Source organism: Martes martes (assembly GCF_963455335.1).
Source record: "Martes martes genome assembly, chromosome: 4".
In the NCBI taxonomy this organism is placed as follows: domain Eukaryota; kingdom Metazoa; phylum Chordata; class Mammalia; order Carnivora; family Mustelidae; genus Martes; species Martes martes.
In genome coordinates this window covers 175178874-175206041 of record NC_137891.1, presented here as the reverse complement: position 1 = coordinate 175206041, position 27168 = coordinate 175178874, and the positions used below count along the sequence as shown (strand labels likewise).

At 50.6% G+C, this 27168-nt stretch overlaps 1 protein-coding gene across 2 annotated transcripts in view; it reads left to right on the top strand.

Annotated features, from left to right (window-relative positions):
• Positions 1-26023, top strand: part of ZBTB40 (zinc finger and BTB domain containing 40) — a 71440-nt gene extending 45417 nt beyond the window's left edge. The window contains exons 5-19 of one of the 2 annotated variants that reach the window (XM_080802655.1): positions 1082-1274; positions 1906-2048; positions 5882-6074; positions 7822-7958; positions 8580-8781; positions 9121-9254; positions 10840-11008; positions 11323-11790; positions 12539-12745; positions 16500-16664; positions 19234-19448; positions 20610-20772; positions 21484-21570; positions 22944-23170; positions 24875-26023. In XM_080802655.1, the coding sequence (XP_080658781.1) occupies positions 1082-1274; positions 1906-2048; positions 5882-6074; positions 7822-7958; positions 8580-8781; positions 9121-9254; positions 10840-11008; positions 11323-11790; positions 12539-12745; positions 16500-16664; positions 19234-19448; positions 20610-20772; positions 21484-21570; positions 22944-23170; positions 24875-25069 (2898 nt within the window). In that variant the 3' untranslated portion in view covers positions 25070-26023. The remainder of the gene's footprint in view (positions 1-1081; positions 1275-1905; positions 2049-5881; positions 6075-7821; positions 7959-8579; positions 8782-9120; positions 9255-10839; positions 11009-11322; positions 11791-12538; positions 12746-16499; positions 16665-19233; positions 19449-20609; positions 20773-21483; positions 21571-22943; positions 23171-24874) is intronic. The other variant, XM_080802656.1, reaches the window with a different exon arrangement.
• Positions 26024-27168: the final 1145 nt, after the last annotated feature.

Here is a 27168-nt window from a genome sequence, read left to right as displayed (position 1 = left end):
GGTTCATGGAAGTTACTTAATATGGATTCCTAAACTGGGCTTTATCTGAATTTATTTTTGTACATGACTAAAAATCATAGGAAGCTTTTTTTTTTTTTTTAAGTTTACCTTGGCTTTATATGTCATGTCCATTCTGCGATCAGGAAGCAAGCTCAGGCAAAGCCAAGAAATACAGTCTAACTCGTTCCTAATTCCTGTTTATTTGGGAGGAGGAGAGAAAGATAAAAATCTCTCTGAACAAAAATTTTAAACTTGTAATTACTACCAGAATTTATAAGAACTGCCTAGCTGAACATTGCAAGTATAGATATTCATGAGATCCTTTCATGTTTTGTGTGTGTGTGTGTGTATGTGCAGAAAACCATAACTTTTTGCTTTCTTGTGAGGAAACTCTTCTTTTACAGTATTGACACTAAAAAACATCAAAGGTAGGTTGTAGTTTTGCCAAGTAGAAATATAAAGGCTGTGCCCATGAAATTAACTTTTGGTTCTAGATTTTTTAAAAATAAATTCGTTATTGCTAAAACAGAAATTTTGACCCTTCCTTCCAGTCGGCCTTTCTCCCACTAATTTTGTTTATTTCACCACTGGAGTGGCTGGTATTTTAGTACTTCCAGGTTGGAAGAGTCCAGATGGAGGCATGTGGTGCCAAGACCTCTGGAGGATAAGGCATTTCTAGTAGAAACTGTGTGGCTCTAGATTTAAATAGAAAGCTGAAGATTAGGGAGCTAGTTTTCAGGGTTATTGGCCTAGAGGTGATATGAAAGCTGCATATGTAAGGGCTTTTCCAAAGGGAGAGCATATGGGAGAACAAATAAAGTTGGGACCAGTTTTCGGGACTGCTTATGGGTAGGGATTTGGAAGGAGAATCAATGAGGAAGGCCGAGCAGGAGGGATCAGAAAGGCAGGTGCTTATCCTTCTCGAATGCTTCAGTGTTCTGAAGTCAGAGGAGCCGTGATACAGAAGCCATCGGGATGCCAAATACCAGGAAAGGCCAAAGAGGGCCTCACTCGCCAGATCCAAGGAGCACAGGGTTCTTGTGGCTGGCTGATCTCTCTTTCCGGTTACTTGTGTCCCCAGACTATAATGGGATGTCTTGAGGGTGAAGAAGGACACTCAGCATTCCAGAGAATCCTGGATAAAGTCAGAGATGAGAGCCTGGACGTTCAGACTGTTGTGTCACTGTTGAGGCTGTACCAAGATTCCAATCCCGCAGTAAAGAGAGCGTTGTTAGACGGAAGGGCAGAAGGTGTTGATGCAGTGCGGCCAAAAGGTAGGAGAAGACCCCGTCCACCTGAGTGGCTTGAGTTTTATTATGGAAAGATGCTGTCAGGTTTGCTCCAGTGATACATTTCCTCAGCGGCTTGGTTATCGTTCAGTGATTTTCACATCAGTTCTACACATAATTCCAGAAGCTGGTGGTGACAAATATATAGCCTGAATTTGAGTCTCCTTTTCAGTCCCCTAGTTAACTAGTCTGACACCTTGAAGTTGGAGAAGACCATCAGTGTTCTCCTGCCCTTCACAAGCCACACATCCCAGTCAGTGTTTTGAGTGCCCAGGGTGGACTGGTTTGCCGGCAGCACCGACGGCTGCAGTTTCTCTCGTTTGGGTTAGGTACAAAGCAGTGGCCTTGCCAAGCAGAAGTTAACCTCTGGCTGGCTCTGCGGCTTTGTGTTTCGACAGATAAATGAAACATTTTTTCCTTTCATAGAGTTTAAACAGAATAATAAAGTATTTTCCTCTCCAAAAAGAGATTCTGCATTCGGGTGCTCAAAATAGGCTGAGAATCACTTTACTATTCTGTTAGATCTCTCTTGACAAACCATGCTGTCATTTTCTTCAAATTGACTAGCTTCTCCTGTGCATCTCTCTCTCCCTCACCCCCCCCACCCCCGCCCCAGGGAGCACAGAGGAGGGAAAGACCTTGTCTGCTCTGTTACTGGAACACAAAGAGGACCTGATCCAGGGTGTCACACAGCTGAGACCTATCCTGGAGTTCCTGGAAACAGCCACGGAGGAATTCCTGCCTGACACTGAGAAAAGGGTAACTGTGGGATCGAGCACCTCTTCCTCCCTCCTGAGTTTATGTAGCCCTTTTTTTAACCTCTTTTGTGGCACATAGCACTTTTTCCCTTGCAGTGTTTTTGTACTTTACTGCATAGTAAGCACCCAGAAATTCACATTCTTGAACATGCCTCTTTGTGCCCCTGGCAGCAGCTGGCTGAGGGTCTCACACACTGTCCCACGATGAAATGTTTGGATACGTGGATGGGTGGATAGTCCTGCTCCCACCTGGTGGGCTGCTAATAGGAAACTGTTGCCCCAAGAGTGAAAACGTTTACACACATTTGTAATTATAATTTTGACTCTTTTCTTCTTTATAGAAACGCTACACTGTTCACCTGTGGGAAAAATTGGGGAAGTGAGCAAAAAGAAAAACAATTAAAATCCCTCACCATCTCACCACTCAGAGATGACCACAGCTAACATTTTGGAGCACATGCTCCCACTTTTTCTCATTTGAGTCATCCTGGGATAAGCTTACACAGAATACCTTTGGGTTTGTTATTTAATGCATTGTGAATACATTTCCATACTATAATATGGATTTTGATAGCTGCATTGTGTTTTATGTAATGAACACACCATAATTTGTTGGTTGTCATTGCACATGTGTTTCCACTTTTTTGCCATGGTAAATGATGTAGAGAACATCCTTGCACACAGATCTTTGCATACTTCTCAAACTCTTTCCTTCGAGTAATTTTCTAAGAAGTAGAATTTTGGAATAGAGAGTATGAAATTTTTCAAGTGTTTGCTATATATTGCCAAATTGCCCTTCAGAAAGGTGGTACCAATTTACTCTCCCACCAGCCAGCTACTAAAATCCTCATAAAACTGCTGGCATGACTTCTCAAGTCAACTAGATAACTGTATTTGTTGGTGTTATTGATTTCAACTTTGTGCTAAAAATATTTTTATATCTGGAAGGAAGGAATAGGGACAGAGAACTTCTGTGGCATCAATTCTTAAAACTGTGGGAAGTGGCTTACATGTCTGGGAAGAGAAAATGTTTAGAAAGCAGTGGAAGGATGGCTGAGCATGGATCAGTAGTGCAGACTGGATTCTGAATTCCTTTTTTTCTTAGTGGTCATAAACTGTAGTTTTGTCATATAAAATGGGAACAATCCTTAATCTTAAAATTGTACTTTATAAATTATGTGTTCCCAAAATTATAACTCCTTTGAATTTCCTTAGGGAAAGATAATATACAAAATAAGATTAAGCCTCTTTTAGCTTAAGACGGGAATTTAATTTTAGGCACTCAGTTTAAGTAAGTTGCTTATAGCTCTAGAAGTACCTGATTCCCTGTTTAGGGATTTCACTCGATTACTCATTCAAACCTTTTCCTTATTAGCTAGATTGAATGTGTCCTTTGAACTGTTTCATTATCTTGGTAAAACAGCATTTATAGGAAGAGCCCAGACTCAGCCTCATTCTCTGCACCAAGACAGACCACACACTGTCATTTTCCTCTGTCACTTTCAGTTTACTTGACAGAAAGGACTAAAGCAGAAGAACGTAAATTAGTTATAAATCACAGAAACACCTCGTGGAATTGGGGTTCTACCAGAGCTTCATTAGCTACTTCTTGTGAAAATTGAAGCCAAACAATAAAGCAGGAATGTAGAAGTGAATGTTGATCGAATGGCCACAGTGTGTGGGCATCATGTGGGCCTTTTATTTATTTTATTTTCATTTTTATTTTTTAAGAGTTTATTTATTTATTTGACAGAGAGAGAGATATAGCAAGAGAGAGAACACAGCAGGGGGAGTGGGAGAGGTAGAAGCAGGCTCCCTCCACAGCGGGGAGCCCACTGTGGGGCTCAATCCCAGGACCCCAGGATTATGACCTGAGCTAAAGACAGACGCTGAACGACTGAGCCCAGGCACCCCGCACTTGGGTCTTTTAGAACTCTCTCCTGTTACAGAATGATGCTTATCAAGGCACCACGGCCCCTGTGTATACATACCTGGGTTCTGTAAGAAATGGTAAATAGATGTGTCTTTACTTCAGGATTGGAAATGTACAACAATAGCAATTACGACAGTCGTCTTTAACTTACTGCTTACCGTGTGCTGAGCAGTGTGCTGAGGACCTTTTAAACGTTATTAATTTCTGCCCTCACATCATCTTGATGAAGGCACAGATAGTACCCTCATTTTAAAGATGAGGATACAGACCCTTAGGAAGGTGGAGCAGCTTACCCAAAGACGCAGCTGCTGGGCGCCCGTGCTGGAGTTCAGACGTGGACACACGGCACGTTCTCTTACCGCTGTGCATACAGCTGCCTAAGGATATCAGTACCCGCTGTCATTTAAAGATCACGAATGTCCTAGACATTATGTCAGGCTCTACAAATAGCAGCTTCACTTTAGAGACTCCTAATAACAAGTGTGCAAGCATTGGTATTGTTCTCTGCTTTCGCAGATGAGGAAGATATGGTTCAAAGAACAGAAGAACTCACCCCAAGGTCACACCGGCTGTACATTTTAGGACTGGATTTCCTACTAGGCCTGTCTGGCTTTAAGGCCCCTACCCACTGTTGACAGTACATGGCTGCCTCATTGTGTATCAGGTCATTGCTTAGGAACAAAGACATAGCACTGAAATCAGAGTGGTGTGGTTTTCAGATACAGGCACTTGAGTTTTAAATTATGATTCATTTAATAGGAATCTAGTTATATTAGACATTAAACAAAGAGAATGACTGTGTTCTGTACTGAGGAATATGACAGCTTAATATATAATGTATGTGTTCCTTTTATATATGTAATATAGATATTCCTTTCATATACATAAAACTAATTTGGTTTTATAGCTAAATTTATTTTTAAATGGGAGTTAATTTGATAATGGCGTCCTCTGGCATGCTACTGGGACTGATCTGCTTGACTGCTCCTAAAAGCGGGTATTTTTCCGAAGGAAAGTTACTAGGAGTCTGTAGATTATGTGTGTTGAAATAATCTCCCATGTTATCGGTGCCGTAAGAGCCAAGTTACACATAGTGAGTTATAGTCCATTAGGAAATAGTTCTATTGTAATAGGAAAATCTCTGTAAAATAAGTCATGGGTTTTATCCTTCACCCTCTTGCTGGAGCCCTGTGCCCTTCTGACTCCAGCACACCAAGGAAGAACGAGGGGCTGGGAGTGGGGGTTGGTGACTGGAGCCGTGTGTGTGGCGCTGATAAGAGAGATCGAAGATACAGAATCTACAAGAAAAATTATCCAGAAATGCACCTTAAATCTGTTATTTTGGTGGCCATGGACTAATGTGTAAATTACCTGGGCATTCAAATTGCTATGAAAAGGTTTGAATGAATAAAAGGAAGTAAAATAATGGGATCGCCCTGCAGTGGTAACCTCTTACCACGATCACGTAGTTATCGAACAGGCTGAAACCGCTGTAGCTGTACTCGTTAGTTGCCTGCCTGTTTCTCAGTCTCCGTGTCTAAACAAACCCAGTCTGAAGACCCGGGTGAGAGGTGGGCTCCCTGCGCTGCCTTGCGGGTTCATGTAGGAATCTTCTTACCGAATACAAACGGTGGGGGTGGGCGGGGGGAACGACAAGGAGTCTACGCAGACCTCCAGTTGAGGAGGAGGGATTTTCACAGAGCTGTTTAGTTTGGAGAAAACTTGGGCCTTTCACTGACACAGCACAAGGAAGTGACTCTGGGAACAGCGGTGCTGGAGACCGCCGAGGAGGCCCCGGGGACAGGCGCCTTGTGCTGCCGTCTTGCTGGGTTCGCCGGCGGTGTGTCACATGCACTTGGAAGTGCCAGTAACTGCTGTCTGCCTGATTGCTGCCGCTGCAGGTGATCCTGAATTGCTGCGGGGATGGAACACCCAAGGAGACGATGGAAAAGCTGCTGCACAGAATGTCTGAAGACAGGACTCTGACTGCAGAGACTTTGGTAAAGCTCCTTCAGGCTGTGAAACCGACGTCCCCGAACTTGGGCCTTCTGTTGGAGAATTTGCAGAGATTAGCCACCTCGCAGGGCACCGCAGGTATCTGTTAATTGTCGGCTCTCTGGACTGGAACCTCTCCCACAGAAAATTAGAGCTTAAACACCCTTTGGGCACCATGCTGGAGAGATGAGGTGATGGTTAGAGATGCCCTAGTGCAGCAGAAACCAGCGATTGTCCGTAGTTCTGGAGTTGAGATCGGAGATCTGAGCACGGCTCTTGCTGGTCAGGCGTCCTCATGATGTTCCTGTGGTTCAAGGTTTGTGAAGGTGTGGCTGTCCCACGGCTGGCCCCCGGCCCCCCAGGAATGCTGGGGGAGCAGGCCGGTTCACAGAGCGCGTGGCTTGGACACGTTGTTAAATCCAAGCAGCAAAGACGCCTATCTTGATTTTCCCACTCCCGTGCGAGTACTGGTTGGTTCCGGCAGGCTCCAGAATTACACACCTCTCGTGTGCATTCAGTCCGGGGCAGTGAGTCCCTGTCCCAGTCCTTAGAAAAATGCGCCAAGTCTAGCCAGTTCTCCCTTAGCCCAGAGCCCTTGAGACCAACGTGGTTTTCAGAAAAGGGGTGGTTGGAAAAGGAAACAACTTTCTTCTAGCTTGTAGAAACAATGAATATCTATACAAACTTGAACAGTTTACAAAATAAAGAAGTAAACAACCTCCAACTTTCCCACTTGATTATGTCCCTACTGGGGCTTTAACATATTTGTCGCATTATTTTTACAATGTTGAGATATTCTACCGTATTTTATAATTTCCTCCATTTAACAGTATAACAAACATTCCGCCCCACATTTCAGAAAACACTCTATAACCCTATATTTTGAAGGCTCTGTAGTTTTCCATCACAAGGGTGCATACTGTGTATGACTCCTGCCCTGTTTAGGGGTACATGTGGTGTAACGCTTAGGCTATCAAGACTACCTGGGTTTGTATCATGATTATTTTGTAGATGTGTGACCCTGAGCCAAGGAGCTAACCCTTCCGAACCTCGTTTTTTCCTACGATGTGGGTGAGAATGGCACCCATCACATTCATTCTTGTGGCTACTGGGAGACAATATATGTACAACAGTTAGCAAATTATAGGTCCTCAGTAAACATTAGGTGTTCTCTCCCTCCTCATCATCACAGGTAGCGCAGTGGCAAATATCTTCACAACAGATTTTTTGCCTCCAGAGCATTTCGTAAGGCCTGATTCCCAGAAGCAGGGTGAACTGGGCCAAAGAGGAGAATACATTTTTAAATATTTGTGAAACTAAAGGAAATGCATGATAGTTTCTATTTCTCTTCCTTTGAAATTAAATATGACCTTTTAAAAGAGAGTCCCTAACAGATAGACTCAAAGGGCATGAAAAATGAGAGGTCAGTCTCACTACTGGAGTCTCGACTGAACGTCTGCTAGTATTTTGGATTGCCACATGGGTCCTTAACCTCAGGCTCGAGGAGTAACACCCCTTGAATCTGTGTGTCTGAGTCTCTTACAAGCACGCCTTCTAATTACCTCCCTGTTGAGCTATCACTGGCTTCTGCTGGGCGCTGGCTTTCAAAGTGTTAGAGGTTTTGCGACCCTGAAGCACCAAGTGATTAAGGGTAGACCAGAGGAGATCTGAACACACATGTATGAGGCCCCAAGCCGGGAGCCGAAGCTGCCTTCCAGAGGAGACAGAGCGCTTGTGTGATAATCCTCTTCCTCTGTCATTTGTAACTCCCCTACTCCTCTGTAGCAGAAGCCTGTAAGGACATTTTGTTGTAGCAAACATTATTGTTTTGCTAATATCCTTGCAGTCCAAGCAAGCCCTGATGATTATGGGACCGAGCTGTTGAGACGGTATCATGAAAACCTCTCGGAGATTTTCACAGACAACCAGATATTACTAAAAATGATCTCACACGTGAAGGGTTTAGCCTGTGGAGAAAGAGAGGTAAGAGAAAAAGGGGATGGGGAGGGAGGTTGGGTAAAATGAGAAAAGGAAAAAAGATGGACATATATACATACTTTAAAACTATACCTAGGGGCGCCTGGGTGGCTCAGTGGGTTAAAGCCTCTGTGTTCGGCTCAGGTCATGATCCCAGGGTCCTGGGATCGAGCCCTGCATCGGGCTCTCTGCTCAGCAGGGAGCCTGCTTCCCTTCCTCTCTCTCTGCCTGTCTCTCTGCCTACCTGTGATCTCTGTCAAATAAATAAATAAAATCTTAAAAAAAAAACAAAACTGTACCTATATTTTACATAAATGTACACATGCAGCCATGTTGAAGAATGCTAAGAAGTCCATAGACAAGGAAAAAACAAGGTGATTTGCTTTTTAGGGCAGAGTCATAAGTCGGAGGTGGTAATTTCTGCAGTAATAAGAAAGGCATTCAAAGAGCAGTGTGAAGAGCTTTGGTGGGTACAAAAGTCCCTCCGGTTGAGAAGTGAAGGGTGCTGAGAACCCCCCCCCCACCCAGAAGTATGTCCACTGTGGCCCAGAACTCAGGCTCACAGCTCTGCAGCTGGGCTGGCGGCTAGAGGGTCCCTTATGTGTATTTTTGTGCCACATCTTGAAGGTCATGGAGAAGCTCGTGAAACGTGACTCTGGCTCGGGTGGTTTCAGTTCTCTGATGTCAGCAGTTCTAGAAAAGCAGACTCTCTCTGCAACGGCCATTTGGCAAGTGCTGCTGGTGGCTCAGGAGACTAAGACCTGCCCGCTGAACCTGCTCATGGAGGAAATACGGAGGGAGCCTGGCGCCGATGCCTTTTTCCGGGCAGGTAAGCCACCCAGTCTCTTGTCAGAGCCTTGTCCCCGCTGGAGAGTAGCACCAGTCTTGCCAGAAAATAGCAGGAGCTCTCATGGTCATTTTCCACGTAAGGGCTGGCAGTTTTGTTCGAGGACATGGGAATTTGTGAACCTCGTAAAATAAAATATGCAATAAATATTCTAAGCTGATATTAATTACATTCTAAGTACAGCACCGTTTGCCGTTTTCCCCACTCCCAGCCCCAGGAAGGATCAGTGAAGTGTATTCTCACTCTTCACAGTCAGAAAAGGTGAAGGAAAAATGCTGCTCGTGGTTTCACTCATGAGTTTTCAATCCCCCTTTCTTTCAGTGGCCAACCCAGAAAGTGCAGCTTTGGAAGCCATCCTGAGGCATCGCAGACTGATCCTAGAGGCCATCCAGCAAGGGACTGGACTCAAGGGCTTTACCGTGGAGGAGGAGCAGCTGGCAGAGGCTGTGATGGAGGTGGGGTGGGGAAAAAGCCTGTTGTTCCGGAGAGTTCTACCAGGCTCATGCCTGGGATGGTCTCGTTCCTGAGGGAGGCACTGGATTCTGCAGAGTGCCTATTGCACGCCGAGCCCCGTGCTGAGCCAACATTTCTTTGTTGTTTAATTCTCTCAGCTCTGCGTGGCAGGGGATATCATCCACAGTTTACAGAATAGGGACTCAGGCTCTAAGGGGTCTGGTAACAGGTCTAGGATGCTCCAGCTGGTCAGAGCGGAAGCCAGGGTTTGAACCCAGGCTCATGTGGCTCAAACCTAGATGTATTTCATTTACCTAAACCTAGGTAAACTCAAAGGGAACCATAATAACTGTTCCCTAACATGTTTTATGGAGCAACTGCTTTCAGAGGAAGAAAAGTAAAATTGGTCCGGCATCTAGGAAGAGCCAAGACAAACATAGCTAGAACAAAGCTTTTGCCCATATGGGGTATCACGTAGTGCCAGCTCATTTTCTGTAAGGCTTCTCAGTATGGCCAGCATCCCAGAAAAACCAGGTGGGGACTTGGGGGGATTCATGGATGTCCAGCCCAGGATCATGGGCATCTCAAGTGGGGAAGAATTATAAGGGGATTAAATTAAATTACAGATTCCCCTGTATGTGGAAGGTGTGCAAAAGGGCGGGTTTCTAGCACGGTCCATACAGGTGACAGCCCCACCGTGGTCTGAATCTCGGATGGGAAAACGGTGGCACGGATTTCTGCGGGCCTTCCGAGCCGGACGTATCTGCGAGACTCTATCCGGCGCGCCTCGCGCTCCAGAGACGGAGCTCTCGCAGTTGATGAGTTTGAGCCTCGCTAATGAGCCTCGGGCCTACCTCCAGGGACATCAGGTTTATTTAGATAGACTTGAAAAGAGCAGAAATAAAATGTCTTCCCGAACGAAACTTCCATTTGGCCATCTGTGGATGGTTTCGCTTTATTTTCTCAGTGTACGGACTCTTTCTGCTGATCGCTCTAACATTCTGAAAGAGGGTGGCTTTGAAATAAAATTCTTGGCCTCTTTAAAGCCCCTATTTGAACCTTCTTTAAAAAGCCGAGGTTTTTTTTCATGAAAGAAAATGTTTAAAAGGGTACATCTAAGTGTCTAAAAATGTGAAGCCACTGATCATGCAGAATTACTTCCAGACACTGTGACAATTACATATTATGAGAAATTATCTTGATCTTCAAGACAGAGCCACCAACTACCAAATCCTATAGCTTTCCAAGCTTTTAATACTGAGATCTAGAAAAGTTCTTTTGGAGACTCCTGGCTTCTGAGAAGATGCTTCTCATAGAAAATGCCCAGCGTTTCCTTGCTCTGGTACCTTTGTTTTTGCACGTTTGTCTTGACATGGGCCTCCCTTTTCTCCTTTTCTTTTCTTAATTTGCCAGTTTCCCTGTTCTCTGGAAATGAGGGTTCTCCCTTACATTCATCACAAGATGTGTAAACCTGTTATAAACGGAGCGGTGCCTTCCTCAAATTAACTTTCTTTCCCCCCTAGTTGAGAACCATGGAGAAAACTGCTGATATTAACCACAAACCTTTGTCTCCTGGTGTTCATTTAGATTCTGAGCATTTCCTCGGAGACGGCGAGCCCTGAAGCTTCCCTGAAAGTAGTGCTGAGCAGAGCCATGGAAAAATCCATCTCGGCCATTGAAATATGTCACCTCCTGTGCACTGTGCACAGATCTTTCCCAGACCTGCAGCCTGTCATGCACGAGTTAGCATACGCTGGTAAGGAACAGAGCGGGGGCTGGGGGTCCCGTCAGGCCCACCCGTTGTGTTTGTCCTGCAGAGAAGAGGCAGCAGTTCGTAGACGGCTTCGTCCATCGCTGCCTCACTACTTTGAAACGCTCTCAGTACCTGCACAGGTCACAGGCCTAGATCTAAGCCGATGCTGTGGGTGTGTATTGGAAAGTGAAGGTGACAGTGGTATCACTCCAGAGTTTTAGAGGGTCCTGCCTAGTCTGCAGCCTTCTTTTGGAAAGGTTAGGAAGCAAAGCAGAAACGCAGAATATCCAGAGCCGTGCGACTTCTCTCGTCTGCAGGCTTCCTTACTCAGGAAAGTGGAGGGAAGGAGAGGTGGAAGGTGAGCGGTAAGTTTCACCGTGAAGCAGACGGCAGAACAGACGAGAAGGTGGCCGAGCCAGTGGAGGAAGGCTGCCAGTCTGGGAAACAGAGCAGTCCAGGAGAGACTGGTTCCTTGCCAGAGAGACAAGAGAAAGACACGTCTGCCTCCTCCGACGCTGCTAAGAAGAGCTTCGTCTGTAAGGCCTGTGACAAAAGCTTCCACTTCTACTGCCGTCTGAAGGTGCACATGAAGCGCTGCCGGGTGGCCAAGAGCAAGCAGGTGCAGTGTAAGGAGTGCAGTGAGACCAAGGATTCTAAGAAGGAGCTAGAGAAGCATCAGCTGGAGGCCCATGGTGCAGGAGGAGAGCCCGATGTGCCAAAGAAGAAGAAGAAGAGGTTGCCGGTGACATGTGACCTCTGTGGGAGAGAGTTTGCCCATGCCTCAGGTACTTCCAAGAAGGCGAAGTGATTTCAGAGGGCGGGAGTGGTGTGGACTCTAGGCCTTGCCTCTGGTTGTGTGCAGTAAGGGCTATGGATGGGCGTGGGAAACAGGGCTCCCACAGAGGCGGGCTGATGTTTTGAGGAAAGCATGAGCTGTGGACTCAGCTCCCCGAGCTTTCCTTTCCCCGTCTGTTAAATAGGCACCCTGACAGCACCCACTTTCTGGAATTATTCTAAAGAGTTAACATAGTTAAACACCTACCTGCAGCGCCTGCAGTAGAGTTAATAAGTGGCGGCTGCTGTTACTCATAGCAATAACCAGCTAGTTAACAGCCGACTCAGGTTTCCACATACCACTTGTTTCTTGGTAATAAATAGATCACAAACTCTGGGATGGATAGTCAGAATTATTTACCCTTGTCCCAGACATTGGCTAAACCTAATGAAACATAAAAGTGAGTTTTGTTTCACTGTCTCTGGGTGGTGGGTCCTATTTAAGAGAGAGGGGGAGGGGAGGGGAAGGATACGTCCAGAACACTCCATGCCTGACACAGACAGGAGAGGGACTGAGGTGACTTTCGGAGTGCGGGGCGGTGGGCGGATGAGCAGCGGGGCTGAGTGCGGGCTGAGTGCGGGTGGCCTGCTGTGCTTCCTCGTGGGGCTTGGCCCCAGGCAGTGCTGTTATGTGTCCTCATACTGGCGTCATCACGTTGATGACGGGTATCCTTCTGGCCCCTGGCGTGGCTTCCCTAGGCATGCAGTACCACAAACTGACAGAGCACTTTGACGAGAAGCCTTTCTCCTGTGAAGAGTGTGGGGCCAAGTTCGCAGCCAATTCTACCCTGAAGAACCACCTTCGCCTTCACACGGGGGACCGCCCGTTCATGTGCAAGCACTGCCTCATGACCTTCACCCAGGCTTCCGCCCTGGCCTATCACACCAAGAAGAAGCACTCGGAAGGTAGGGTCCCGAGAGTTTCTTCATTCTTTCTGCCAACTCTCAGTGGGTGACCTGCCCCAAAACCCATTTGGAACGAGGCATGACATGTATCTCAAGTAGATTAGAAACAAAAAACGGTGCACACTCTGCCTAGAGTAATGACCAGGAGCACACAGGTACACAGGCACGTAAAACGCTTATGGTAAGAGTTCATGAAGAGAGGCTAACTAACGTAGGATTGTGACCTTATAGTTATAGAATTGGCAGAAAGCCAGGAGTTCCTCCGGCTTCAAGGTAGACTTCATGCATGAGACAAACCCTGGCTGAGCACATGCTGTGGGTCAGACTGTGGCCGAGTGACAACGCCGGAGCTGCTTGGCCCCCAGAGCTCATGGGCCAGGGGCTTCTCTGCCGCAGAGACCGAGGCAGTGCAGAGCTGCCGACGCTGGGATAGAGGATAACCCCAGCAAGGTGGAAGGACGGGGAAGGGGTTTCTAGTCTGCTCCGAGCCAGGGAGATGTGTGGTCAGAGAGGGCCTCTCAGAGGACTCCCTGCCTTGTTTGGCACGTTTATGTGTAAGGAAGAATCCCACCATCAGGCGCCTGGGGGAGCTCAGTTGGTGGTGAAACATCTGCCATCAGCTCAGGTCAGGATCCCACAGCCCTGGGATCCTGCTCGGCAGGGAGCCTGCTTCTCCCTCTCCCTCTATGTGCGTGTGTGCTTTCTCTCTCTCTTTCTCTTTCTCTCTCTCTCTCTCTCTCAAGTAAATAACATCTTAAAAAAAAAAAAAAAGTCCCGCCATCATCTCACCTGGATCATGGTAGGAACCACCTAACCCTTGCTCTCATCCTCTCCCTAGATGGTGCTCGGGACCATCAGGACACATCGGGACACGGGACACAGGCCCCAGTGGTCCTTTCGGTGCTAATCTGTATCCTGTCACTTCTCTGCTCAAAACCTTTTTGCAAAAGCTCTTTCACCTCACTCCGTGTAAAATCTGAAGGCCTAACGCTAGCCTGCCAGGCTCCCTGTGACCAGGTCCCCTAAGACCTCCCTCTTACTCCCCTCCCTCGCCCTCACCCCGTTCTCCCCGACTGCAGCCTCCTTGCACGGCTCTGGCCTGGGAGGACACCTGCTGCCGGCCCTGCAGTCTTGCCCTTCCCTCCACTCAAAGGCTTTCTTGTCATCCCTCCTCACCTCCTTCAGGCCTTTGTTCACAGCTCTTCCCCGCGAGTCCTTTCCCGACCACCCCGTGTAAAATCTCAGCCCCAGCTCCAGTTCCCCTGCATTGTTCTAGCCACAGGGCTTGTCACGGGGAATGTTATCTACTTCTAATTTCTCGTGTTACTAGTCAGTCTCCCCCGTTAGAATGCAGGCTCCATGAGGTAGAGCTGTTAGTTCCCCGCACCCCCCCCCCCCAACTGCTGCATCACTGGAATGGTACTTAGCAAGACTCAACCCTCAGTAAACGTTCACCAAGTGAATGAATTTCTACAGCACTATCCCAGGCACCGGGAGTGTGTATACACATCGAGGTCCCGTGGAGTTCACTTCCAATGGTGAGAGAGACCATAAACAAATGTGTAGTGTAAGTTCAGATAATAGTCATTGCTAGGAAGAAAAATAAAGCAGGATCATCAGCAGGGGAATGGCAGGGTTCGCCATCATCAGAGAAGGCCTCAGAGACGTGAGGCTTGTGTAGGCAAGTGACGTGAGAGCTGGAACTGGCGGAAGATCTAGAAGAACATCCCAAGTGCAGAGACCCTTTCCCTGCAACTGGAATGAGCCTGACCTATTTGAGAGACCACAAGAGAACTAGAAGGAGCTGAAGCAGAGCAGACAAGGAAAGAGCGGTGAGAGAGAAGGCCAGAGAGCTCACCAGAGGCCAAGGTCTCGTAGGGCCATAGAGGCCAGGGTCAGGATTTTGTTTTTTGTTATTGTTGTCTTAGTTTGTTCTGTTTTTAGGACTTGGGTTTTTATGCAGAGTGGGCTAGTTTCTGTTGCTGCCGTAATGAATTACCAGACACAGTGGCTAAAATCAAGGCAAATGTATTACCTTGCTACTTCGGAGGTTAAAGAGCCAAAAGAGGTTTTAACAAAGGAAGAGTCAAAGTTTTGGTGAGTGTGTTCCTTCTGGAAGGTCTGGGGGAGAACTTTTCCTCATTTTCCCAGCTTCTGGAGGTTATGTGGCTTCCGCAGCTCATGGCCATGTCCTTGTTTCCCCCATTGGGCCGCCTCCTTTGACCCTCCTTGCTGCCTGTCCAAAAGATGCTATGATGATGTTGGGCCTGCTGGTATAATCCAGGATAGACTTCCCATCTCAAGATCCTTAACTTAATCATATCTGCAGAGCCCCTTTTGTCACATGAGGGAACATGTTCCCAAGTTTCAGGGCATTAGGACATGGGTACCCTCGAGGGCCGTGATTCTACAGCAGGAAGCCGTAGGACAGCTATGAGCAGAGGAGCAACAGGAGGTGACTTTGTTGTTTTGGAGTTTATTCTGGCCACTCTTAGCAGTCCGCTGTAGTAAGAGAAGAGTCATGTTCACAGGGAGGCAGGGCCGGCCAGTTGTCCGGTGTGGAGGTGTTGGGGCTCTCATTTCGGGCGTGCTAAGGGCAGTCATCAAACGTTCAAGTTGGGGGTTGTAGTGTTGAAGCAGAAGTGATAGGACCCATGGTGGGCTGCCTGGAGTTAAGGATGGCTGTGGGGTTTCTGGATGAGCAGCCAAGTACGTGGTCCTGCCCTTCCCTGCAGTGGATGGAACTGGAGTGCGTGGGGGCTGGTGGCGGGTCATGGGGGTGCCAGGGACGGAGCCTCAGGAGCTCTGTCTGAGGGATCGGTGTGAGCTCCACGCAGAGAAGGACAGTAGTAAGAGGTTGGATGTGTAAGTCGCGGTTACAGGGGAAGCTGGGAGCCAGAGCTAGGACTGTGGGTGTTCTCAGGGTCCAGATGGTATCTGAGCTCTGAACTAAGGTCATCTACAAAGGGAGGATAAAGCAGGTGGCCAAGGGCTGAGTCCTGGGCTTCTCAATAATTTCAACTCTTGATTGACAAAACCCTTTTTTTCCTAACAAAATCTTATTTCAAAGCTCAACATGTGAAAAATGCAAATGACGTTGATTGTTCCAGCTGAAGTAGCCCTCGGATTCGAGGGATTTGGATTCTCACCTCATTGATTTCTCCACTTCTCTGCTGGCCCAGAAGGGACCCTGGAGGCACAGCTGGTCTGGTGGTTTCTTACAAATGCCAGTTTTCCAGCCTTGCTCTTTACCTCTGTTTCCCAACAGTCTTTGGCAGTCTGGTCATTGCACCCTCATGATGTGTGTGAGAGAACAGTCAGCAGAGGAAGGCTTCCCTTCTCTGAATCCCCGTCTGTCACCTCTGCGTGCAGTCGCAGTTCCACACGGTGCACATGGCCAGGGATCCAGACCCAGGAGTTTCTGGGCAGGAGGATATGTCTGTTTTCTGGGAGCAGAATGAGCTCTTCCATAACTTAGGGTGGCCTGGTTAACAGATGGGTGGTCTTGTGTGGTGAGAACTCTGTTCTTATCCCGCAGGGGAGGGAGGCCACACTGTCATCGGCTCCGTGCGAGGTGCCATCCGGTAGAAAGGCCCAGACCTCTCTCACCCAGCGTGTTACAAATTGCGTGTGGTTTTGACGCCATCTCCCAGATTGTATTCCCCGACACGTGCCTTACCGTGTGATCTTGTGTTTAGGGATGCCTTCTGTGTTTGGTGCTATTTCTAATAAGGAAACTCGTGCATGTTTCCAGGGAAAATGTACGCCTGCCAGTATTGTGATGCTGTGTTCGCCCAGTCCATTGAGCTGTCCCGCCACGTGAGGACCCACACTGGGGACAAACCGTATGTCTGCAGGGACTGTGGCAAGGGCTTCCGGCAAGCCAACGGCCTGTCCATCCACCTGCACACCTTTCACAGTACGTACTGGGATGGCGGCTGTCAGGCATTCGGCGCCAGGCCTGGCTCTAAGAAGGCGTGTAACGATCATGACAGAAGTTGTCACTCCACCAGAGCCAGGCCCCACTTGCTGTCTTCCCCTCTCCTATTCTCCTGCAAAACCAAGTCCCTCGTTCCTATTTCAAGAAAAATCCCATTTTTAACGTGTCATTGTGTAATGTCCGAGTTGTTTCCTTGTCTCCTTTTTAGCCCACCTGGCACTGCTTGCCTGACAAAGGCAAATTATGCTTGAAGGAGAGCCTCAGTAACAGACAGGCTGCAGAGCTCCAGAATATTCCCATTAGTCCATTGAGCTGCTCTTTGCTCGCTCCCTCCCTCCCCAGCTCATCTTGTAGTCCTACCCGCCTTCCCCCGAGGAGCAGCCGGACGCTGTCTGAGTTAATATCTACTGTCTTGAGTGGTCCCTGCTCTCGCCCCCCTCCCGACCTGGGAAGCCTCCTGCCCGACATTCCCTCCCCTGTGCCCCTGGAGCCACTCAGGTAGTGGGGTCTGCCCCCACCTTTCTCCACTTCTACCGGAACTGATAAAGACAAAACACACTTCTACTCAACACACGCACAGGAAGGCAAAGAAAACTCTGTGCAACCTCATCCCAGCCTCGGGAAGTGGCCAGCGTGGCGTCTGCAGCCATGTCCCGAGACAGTGGGAGTGAGCAGCACGGCGCAGCAGGGCGGGTAGGAGCTTGGGCTCCGACTCCACAAGGGCCTGGAACTGGACCTTGACCCTGCCGTTCACTTCCCTGAGGCCTGAAACAGATTTCTTTACCTTTCCAATCCCCCGTGCCCCTTTTGTCCATGAGGAAAAGTAATAATGCCACCGCCTTGGATTGCTGTGAGAATTAATAAGGTGTCTGTCCCGTGTGAAGCGTGAACCCCTCTGCCTGACACACAGAAGATGCTCAGTAAACACCAGATAGTAGTATTGGTGGGAAAAGCAACCCTCTCAGGTGCCATTTGTCGCCATCAAAGCCTGTCTTTCTGGCGTGCCATGTACCCTGCATATCCTTCTCCCCTTCTTCCTTCCCTACCCCTGTTTTCCACACACCAGTTTCTAGCTCTCTGCAAAAACAGTGCCTCGCAAACATGGCCTTTATGTCAACACATTCAGATATATTATCAGCCAGCCAACAAAGGATGTTGTCAGGACTCCTGTGTCCCTGACGTGGGGCTGGACCCTGGGCGATGCTGGACATATGTACAGTACAGCCCCTTGCCCTGGGGAGTTCACAAGTCCCCGTATCCAGCTGCAGTAGATGCCCAGATGAGAGGTCTGGCTTGGATCTAGTGCCATAATTTCGATGTCCTTTCAACCTTTTCAAAGGACGTTCTGCTCTGGATGCTCTGCTCTGGTCTCCTCTTCCTGGTAGCATTACCTAGGAGCCAGGAGATGGTGGGGCTGATCAGTTGTCAGGACGAAGAGGAGCCCAAAGACCTCCGTGTCCTGGGAAAGGTCATTGGCAGCAGGCCAGCGGCCAAGGCCCTCTCCTAGGCCGCTGCTTGCCTGTGTCCCAGGCCCGCGTCGTCGTAGCATATGGAGAACTGCTTCACCCCGTGTCTTTGGAGACAGTGTAGACTGAGATTTCAGAGCTCATGTCCACAGGGACACCAGTTAATGATACCGAGTGCTGCCATGTGTCCAAATTCTGGAATTAATTGGAGCCCGTGCACGCGTAAGATTGGCTAGTAGGCAAAGGATTTTATTATTAAAATGCGCTGCTTTCTGTTGCTTTCAGAAAAACTGAAATCTCTTGCCACAGGGATGGCAGATGTATCCTTCCTCAGTGCTAGTTCTTACTTCTGAGGCCTCCCGGAAGAGTTGGCGTGTCTAGTTAAGCAGGTGGCTCAGAGCACAGCCTTGGGAGTGAGAGCAGCGACTGTCACCCGGTTGAGTCATTTCCCACTTGTGTCACCGGGCGCTCTCGAAGCCTTGCTTTTCCTAATCTCTAAAATAGGATGATAATAGATCCCACGCGTAGGGTTATTGGAAGGTTAGAGTGAGTTCATATTTGTAAGGCACTTAGAATATGGCTGTCATACGGTACTCATTAAACATTGAGAATGTTTTTATTGTTGAATCCAAGGTGAGGAGCAAGGAAGCATCCTTCCTGTCAGTCAGACGCTGACAACAGAGCAAACAGTGAGGCTCTGGGGAGTGTGTTGGAAATCTCTGCAGAACATGAGAACACTGAGAAATGCCCAGCGCAGGCAGGGGAAGAGCAAGGGCAGTCCTCCCTGCAAAGTAGTTAAATGGAATTGAACTTGTAGGATGTAACGTGAGGAATGGGGATGAACTACTTGGTGCCGCAGAGGGGGTTCGTACAGAAGCCTCAGAGGCATCCCCTCCTCCCCGGACGAAGGTAGGGGTGTGGTCAGGCGATCGCCGCACTCACTGCTGGTCCTCGGAGCGTGCGGCCATGCCTGACCTCCGAACAGTCTCGCACCCGGAACCGCACCCAGCTGCCGCGCCTCCCTGACGGCTGCCCGTGGTGTTTTTCCCTCCCTCTCTCCCCGCGGATGTCCGTGAAACCAGACATCGAGGATCCGTACGACTGCAAGAAATGCAGGATGAGCTTCCCCACGCTGCAGGACCACCGCAGGCACATCCACGAGGTGCACTCCAAGGAGTACCACCCCTGCCCAACGTGCGGGAAGATCTTCAGCGCCCCCTCCATGCTGGAGCGGCACATGGTGACCCACGTCGGCGGGAAGCCCTTCAGCTGCGGGATCTGCAACAAGGCCTACCAGGTGACCGCGCGCTCGGCCCGGAGCGCCTCCCCCGTCCCCGGCCTGCCCTCCCTTGCATCTGCCCGGAGTCCCAGAGCGGACGAGGTGGCTGCCGCTCAGGAAGGATGCAGCTTGTAACCGCTGAGATTCTCTAAGGTGATCTGGTCAGAGTGATGCAGCTGGGAGCTTTAATTGGAGCCGAGAATTCCTACAGCTCTTCTCTTGGATTTCAGCCCTGTCACGAGCTGAATGCTGCTTTTCCCCTTGGACACTCACACTCTGTGCAGCCCGTTGAGCCCGTGTGTCAGGGGATGTGAGAGTGACAATGGGCCGTGTAACACTGCCTACAGTTACCTTGTTTAGCACGATGACTGGGTTGTTGTCGCTGTTTTTAAACTCCTAGGGAAGGGGTCTGCTTTTTCACCGTAGAATTTGGTATGTAATTAAAGGGAAACCCCATATGGAACTAAAAAGAAACCACATATGAGAAACTCAACTCTAAAACTGCAGAGAAAAAATGGTTCTTGTGACGTCTGTAAGATTTGGATGTAGGGAGAGAAGCACCGCGGCTAATGCAGCTCCGCAGACATGGAAAGCTCACTTTGGACCACACCTGGTGCTATGACCTCAGGGTTACAGAGCTGAGTAAGGCATCAGCTTGGTCGCTGGGAAAGCCGGGAACTGTTGGGGGGAGAGTGTCTCCGGGCTGCTCTGGAACCTGGGAAGGAGCAGGGACTGCGCATGCTTCTGCTCCAGCAGGCTTCTCTGCTGCCTCCCTGGGCCTCTGGGAGGCCGTGAGATACAGCTCACATGCTCCGGTGGGAAGGCCAGGGTTTGAATTCTGCCCCTGCTGTTTACTGATAGGACCTTGGGCAAGTCATTTAACCGCTGTGTGCCTCAGCTCACCTCACTAGAAAGATTCTGATGCCTCCCTCATAGGCTTATTGTGAAGGGTGAGAGTTTCTGAAGGACCAGGCTATGCTCTGCCCCCGTAGTGGTCTCTCAGTAAATACACAGGAGCCTGGTCCCCCAGCCACCAGCCTTTCCTCTCACATGAGCACTCAGTGTGATGGGTGAGAGTGTGATTCTAGATCCATAAGCTCATTTGTCTCACGAGGGCCTTGGGACCTCTCCGGCTTGCTGGAACCTTCTAAGACTTAACATTCGCCATATTCCTTGCAGCAATTGTCTGGGTTGTGGTACCACAATCGGACCCACCACCCTGATGTGTTTGCCGCTCAGAACCATCGATCTTCCAAATTCTCATCACTGCAATGCAGCTCCTGTGACAAAACCTTTTCCAACACCATTGAACACAAGAAGCACATCAAGGCAGAGCATGCAGGTGAAGTTGGGGTGCCTGAGACCGCCATTATGAGCTGATGAGTGGGAGTGGCTCGATGACAGCATCCTGGGCTCCAGCCAAAAATCCCAACTTCTGGTGCTGTACTGTGGTGTGTGTGGCAGTGGCCTTTGTTCTGTCCCAGCACACCTGAAGGAGGCCACGCTGGCCCATCAGGAGCAGTGAAGAGTAGCTTGAGTGGCAGTGGTTCTCAAACCTGGGGGCCTCGAGCACTGTGAGCTCCTCCCAGCCCTGAGGGACGCTGGTACACGTGGGACCTGGGACGGGTGGTGGCTGTAGTGGCAGACAGGCTCCGGCAGAAAGCCGGACTCCCACATGGAGCAGCTGCATGACCTTGGCAAGTGACCTCTCTTGCCTGAGCCGGTTTCCTTCTCTTCACAAAGTCAGTTAATACCCACCTTGCCGGTCAGCCTGGGGTAATCACCACAGTCATGAAGCATGTCCTGTGTGCAAGGCGCGTGCTGAGCATTGGTGGCACTCTCCTACTCCATTCTTATAGCAGCCCTCCTTCCATCCAGGCGGCCTGGCTCCGATCTGGTGTCCTTTACACCAGATTGTTCTGCAAGCTCATAGCTGTGAGGTTCCTGGCACTTGGTAGATGCTTGCTAAGTATTGGCCATCACCGCCCTCTGCAGCCTGAGAGATCCGTCCTCTGGTTGGTTCCCACCACTTCTTTCCTTGTGTGCTTCACAGATATGAAGTTCCACGAATGTGACCAGTGTAAGGAGCTCTTCCCCACACCAGCCTTGCTACAAGTTCACATCAAGTGCCAGCATTCAGGTCAGTGCCCCTTGCGAGATGCTCCTGGCCTGGACTGCCCTGGTGTGTCTCGTCTCCACCGTCCATAGCCATGCAGGCCAGACCAAGTAACTGAACGGACTTGCGCCTCCATGTCCTTACCTGTAAAACGGGGACAGTTAGAGTGCTTCCTTCCTTGCAGGGTAACTGCAAATTGAAATGCGTTAGTACCCAGGAAGCATATAAGGCCCGGCACCTGTGAGCATCCCTCCAGCTTGACCTGGGATTGTCTTTGTTGCTGCCGTGTCTCCTTAAATCTAAAATGCTAGTCTTGTATGAACCATTAAGAAAGAAAAACTGGTTCAGTGGGTTAAGCCCCTGCCTTCGGCTCAGGTCATGATCTCAGGGTCCTGGGATCGAGCCCCGCATCGGGCTCTCTGCTCAGCAAGGAGCTTGCTTCCCCCTCTCTCTCTGCCTGCCTCTCTGCCTGCTTGTGCTCTCTCTCTATCAAGTAAATAAATAAAATCTTAAAAAAAAAGAGAGAGAGAGAAACTGCCAATTAAACTACATTGTCACTTAGAATTTGCGGGTGATTCTACATGCTGTTCTGGGCTTAATTTGGCAGAGATTGTACACACTCATGTCTGGGTACATCAGAAGGAAAATAAGAGAAATCAATCATGGTGAGCATCCCGCCTCTCAGAGCAGCTTTCACTTCCGACGGTCGAGGTGCATATGCTCACATGTGGCGTGTGCTCTGCCACCAGCAGCACCGCCGGCGGGGCACAGCAGGCCGTTGGTTTCGGTCCCTCGAGCATGACGTAAAACTGGTCTATTCTTGCTGTTTAGGGATGTAGCTGAACATCCAGCCCTTACTCATCCCTCCTAAACCATTTGGTTCTTGGGAGTTAAAAACGTGCACCACTCCTGTCTCAGGGATGTTCTTCAAAGCCACGGACACACGCTCCGCAGGTCTCGGTGCTGTCACCATAGCCGTCGTGTGTGCGTGGTCATTGGTGATTTTACATCCCACTGCCACATGGCCCATAGCAGTCATAAGATGCCCTTGAGCCCAGGTCAGAGATGTCACAGGGTGCCTCGTGGGCTTGATGAGGTACGGTGTCCTCGGCATCCTGGTCCACAGTTGAGTGAAGACTGGCCTTCAGCTGAGGCAGAGTCAGCCTGAAGCTAATGCTGGCGAAGTGTGGCTGCGGAGCCCCTCACTTACGTGGGACCTGGTCCTGTATTTGTCATGTTGCCTTATCTTTCCTGAAGAGGATCCCCCAGATCGTAGAAGCTTCGGGTCCCACCGACCCCGAATCTGCCTCTGCACCTCGATCCTGGTTGCTCCTTCCTCTCCCCTCTTCCCTCAGGCGTTCTGCCCGCAGCCCATCCTTTCTGTCCCCCTCTTCCAGGGTCCCAGCCATTCCGGTGCTTGTACTGTGCAGCCACCTTCCGTTTCCCGGGAGCACTGCAGCACCACGTCACCACGGAGCACTTCAAGCAGTCCGAGAGCACCTTCCCCTGCGAGCTCTGCGGGGAGCTCTTCACCTCCCAGGCTCAGCTGGATGGTCACTTGGAATCCGAACACCCCAAGGTGATGGGCTCTGAACCCCAAGCAGCAGCTTCCCAGGTGGTACAGGTGATTCTGGGGCCACCCGCCACAAGGGTGCTGACACGGGGATCCCGAGGCTTCTCTGGAGGCAGCTCTGTCACACCACCCAGCCGTTTTCTCAGGGGCTCCCGGAGGATCCCATACGTAATAACGTGACTAAGAGGGCCTTATAGAAGCGTCTCTCTGGGCCCCTTACCAAACAGAACAGAACACTCTAGTCTCCTGGTGAGCCCCTGCAAATGGCCCCTGGGTAGAGGGAGAATTTCCAAAAGCAGAACACCCTTGCTTTGTCCTAATTCACACACTTCCCCACCTTCTGCAAAACACCGTGGGGTGTGACAGGAGTGGCAGGAAATCTCGGAGAAGGCGGGGTGAGCTTTTGGGACCCCCCTGCCACTAAAACACGACGATAGCTCCTCTAGGCTGGGCCCAGCACGCCGGGTATATCAGAGCTCCTCACCTTTACCTGGGGGAGAAGCTCACCTCTTCCTGTCTTCTCCGGAGAGCGTGGGCGGACAAGGAAAAGAAGCACAGTGCTGTGGATCGTCTGTGGACGGACGGGGGCAGCGCAGTTAACTGACCAGACCTTCCCGCTGTCCAGCCCCACAGAGGGGTTCTCGATGAACCGTGTCCTCACGGGCCTCTGCGCGGGCAGAGGGCAGGTCAGGTGGGCGGACTGCGGTGGAATTCCTGCTGCCATGTCACCCAGAATGGCTCTGCTTTGATCTTTTTTTATATATTAGGATTCTTGGTAAGATGTCCTTTGAGGAAAAAGAGAAAAAAAAAAAAAAGGCTCCCATTCCTAAAGAAAAAGAAACCCTGTTTGAAAACTACTGTCCCAGATGATTTTTGATTAAACACCACAATCCATCTTCTCACCCCCCCACGACACAGACATGGGGCTGAGCTTGGCTTCCCCCCTCTGCCCACTCAGGCCTAGCGCTCTGCTCCCCACTCGTGGCTAGTTCTTGAGGGCCAGGGTGGGTATGCCCACAGAGGCTCTCTGGTTTGAAAATATCAGGGGGCACCAAGCTGCCCCAAGTCCCCACAGGTCACAAGCATCAGTTTGGAGGTTGGGACGGGAACGGGGTGAGCTTCACCCCAGACTGGGTCTCCCTGACCCCCCTTGAACAGGTGACAGAGCTGTGGAAGAGGCCTGCGTGGGGCTCCCAGTAGCGGGGCTGGTGGGGGGGCGAATGAGGGAGTTGATAAGAGCCACATTTCTTCGCTCGTTCCTGCTCCTGAGTTCTGGAATGGTGTAGCCACCAAGGAAGGTTCTTCACCTGAGGGCCAGAGACACTACCTTTGGCCAGCCAAGGCTTCTGATAATTCCTTCCATTTCCGGGGTCAAGCCTGAGACTAACCACTTTGAGTAGCATTCCTTTCACATGGCGCTTACCTCCGCAGTGTGATCCTTGAGACAGGAAAACCCAGTGTAGGAAACTGAACCGGTATTCACCGGTGTGTAATCATAGAGTCTGGGCACCCTGAGATGGCGTACTGAGCTAAATTATAGCAATTTAGCACACAGAGTTATTTAAATTGTTTGCCTGCCTTCTCTTTTGCATCGCTGGTGTGTTAGACTTGCCTCTTCCCATTAGGCGCATGTAATTGCTCTCCTCAGGTGAAAACATAAATATCATCATTACAGCGTGAGACAAAAACCATGTAAATTCTGGGGAGCTCCCTGTAGACGCTGCCCAGAGCAGCCTCACCATCTTTCCCTTTCAGGTGATCCAGGCCCCAGAGCCGGCGGCCCCGACAGAGCAGGTGATCACTTTGGAGGAGACCCAGCTTGCTGGGTCACAGGTGTTTGTGACGTTGCCAGATTCGCAGACCTCTCAGACCAGCTCTGAGCTTGTGGCAGTGACCGTGGAGGATTTGCTCGATGGCACTGTGACCCTGATCTGTGGCGAGGCCAAGTGAGTGGCCGCTCATCCCATGGAGGGTCCTGCGTTTGCAGCAGAGAGAACGTTCTGCGGCCTGCCGTTTGCCCTCCGTCCCTGGCTGCCCCGAGTAGCGAGCATCGTAGCCTGCACCAACCAGAGCACGCTCACTCTGTTCTCAGAGAACCAGCGGTGTTGGTGTCCTTGGCTCGGACACTGCCGCCCTCCCCAGGGGACGGGCCTACTTCCCACAGGCCTACCGCTGTGGCCTCTGTGGTGAGCAGTGGGGTGGGAGTGGTGACCAGGCCATCAGAGAGGTGCCGCATGCCGGCCGCCTTCCCTGTGCAGAATGGAAGGCAGCCACGGGCCTACGGTCCACACACTGGGGCTGCCAACGCTGCCGGGGCCTCCTGGCCGTTTAGAAATGAGAGAAAAGCACCAACATACCATACAGAGACCGCCGCCCCCCACCCCTGGCCGGAGCACACTGGGCTCCTTCCTCACTCCGTCATCCTCCCATCCGCTTGGGTGGCCCCGCCCTCTCCTGGTGGCAGGAGAACAGGAAGCAGCACATTAACACAGGCCGAGTCCCACCTGTCAGTACAGTGAGCCCTTCCCCAAACCAGGCCTTGCAGGGTTTCTGCGATACGCTCCGTGTGGGGCCGTCCAGCTGCAGAGACAAGCCCTGCCCTTCCAGGATCTTCTCTGTGGTGTTCTGTACCCGAGGGCTGTCCCTGCAGCCTTCCGTGTTCTCCTCAAAGCCGAGACTGTCAACCGCTTGCTCTGGAGCCTGGAGCATGGCCCATGAACCAGCGCCGGGTGCCGGGTGCCGGGGCGCTCTGGCTCCTCCTCTCGCCATGTTCTCGCTGCCTTGGGAGTGGCCTACCGGCCACCTCTTCCAGGCAGCGGCTTATACTGCAGGCTAGTGATCCTTCAGAGTCTGAATTTCACAAAGCTTTTTTATCTTCAGTTCCTAAAATATAATCTGATAATTAATGGTTTGTGGAATCCATTATGAAGTGCAATTAGATGGATGTAGGTTCCCGCCGTTCAGAGGGAATGACTAGCATTTATCTTCCTTTCCCCAGTGCCAGAAGGTCGCAGTCTGCTCGTGAGTGGCGTGTTTACACACCAAGCAGGGCTGCCTGCCCCCTCGTGCGGCTTCTCCCTCGGCAGGGGTGGTGCACATTTTGTCACTCACCTTCCGGCTGGGGGCTGGCAGAAGACAGGCCCGCGCCGTCTTTCCGAGCACATTTCACATCCCCAGGTACAAGCAGGGACCAGGGGTCAGTTTGGGACACGGTCAGGACTTTGTCAGCCTCCACACACCGCTGGTAGGACCAAAGGCAGAGCCCCGCCACCGCCCGGTGTGGCCGCTGCGGCCGTCTGTCCACCTGTGCGCCGGGGCCAAGTTCCAGCGCGGGCTCGCGCGCCGGGCTGCTCCCTCCTCCCGCCTCCACTTGTGTCCTCATCTTGATCTGCACGTCAACTTGAGCTTGTCAGCTCAGGGATCTTCCCATTCTGGAGTAAATGAAGTTTTCAAAGGCAAGTGCTCAGAAGCCAGAACCTGACCAGAAGATGGTGCTCAAACCTTGAAGACGTGGCCTCCACGCGCAGCCCTCGCTGCTCCTGCCACCGCTGGTTCCTCTTCAGGTGGTGCGGTCCGGAGTCTGTCGGACCTGGAGAGCTCATGACCGGCAAGGGGCAGAGTGGTGCCGGGTCTCCCCCTGGCACCAGAGGAAACCCTCTGGAAGGGACCAGCTTGGCCGGGCCCCGCGGACTAGGTGAGGCTCCACAGCAGTGGGCAGGGACTGCGTCCTCAGAATTGCTTGCAGCCGAAAAGCAAATAAAAACTTAATTGCTAAGGGCCCGTAGGGGAAGGTGATTTTTCTTTTTCGGAAGTCTTGTGATGAAAGAAAGCTGTAAGTTTTTAAACCAAGTTTCAGATCCTTTCAAGACCCGAGAACTCCTTGCTCGGGTGTCCGATGGAGCCCCCGATGGTGGCAGGGCACGCGTTTGCTGCGGAATCGCGGGACCAGCAGCTCCCGAGCTGGGGGCACACAGAGAGGTGGCAGCTGCCGCCTGACACGCCTCACCGACCCCGCGGCCCGCCCGGCAGGAGGCACAGACCCTGTGCTG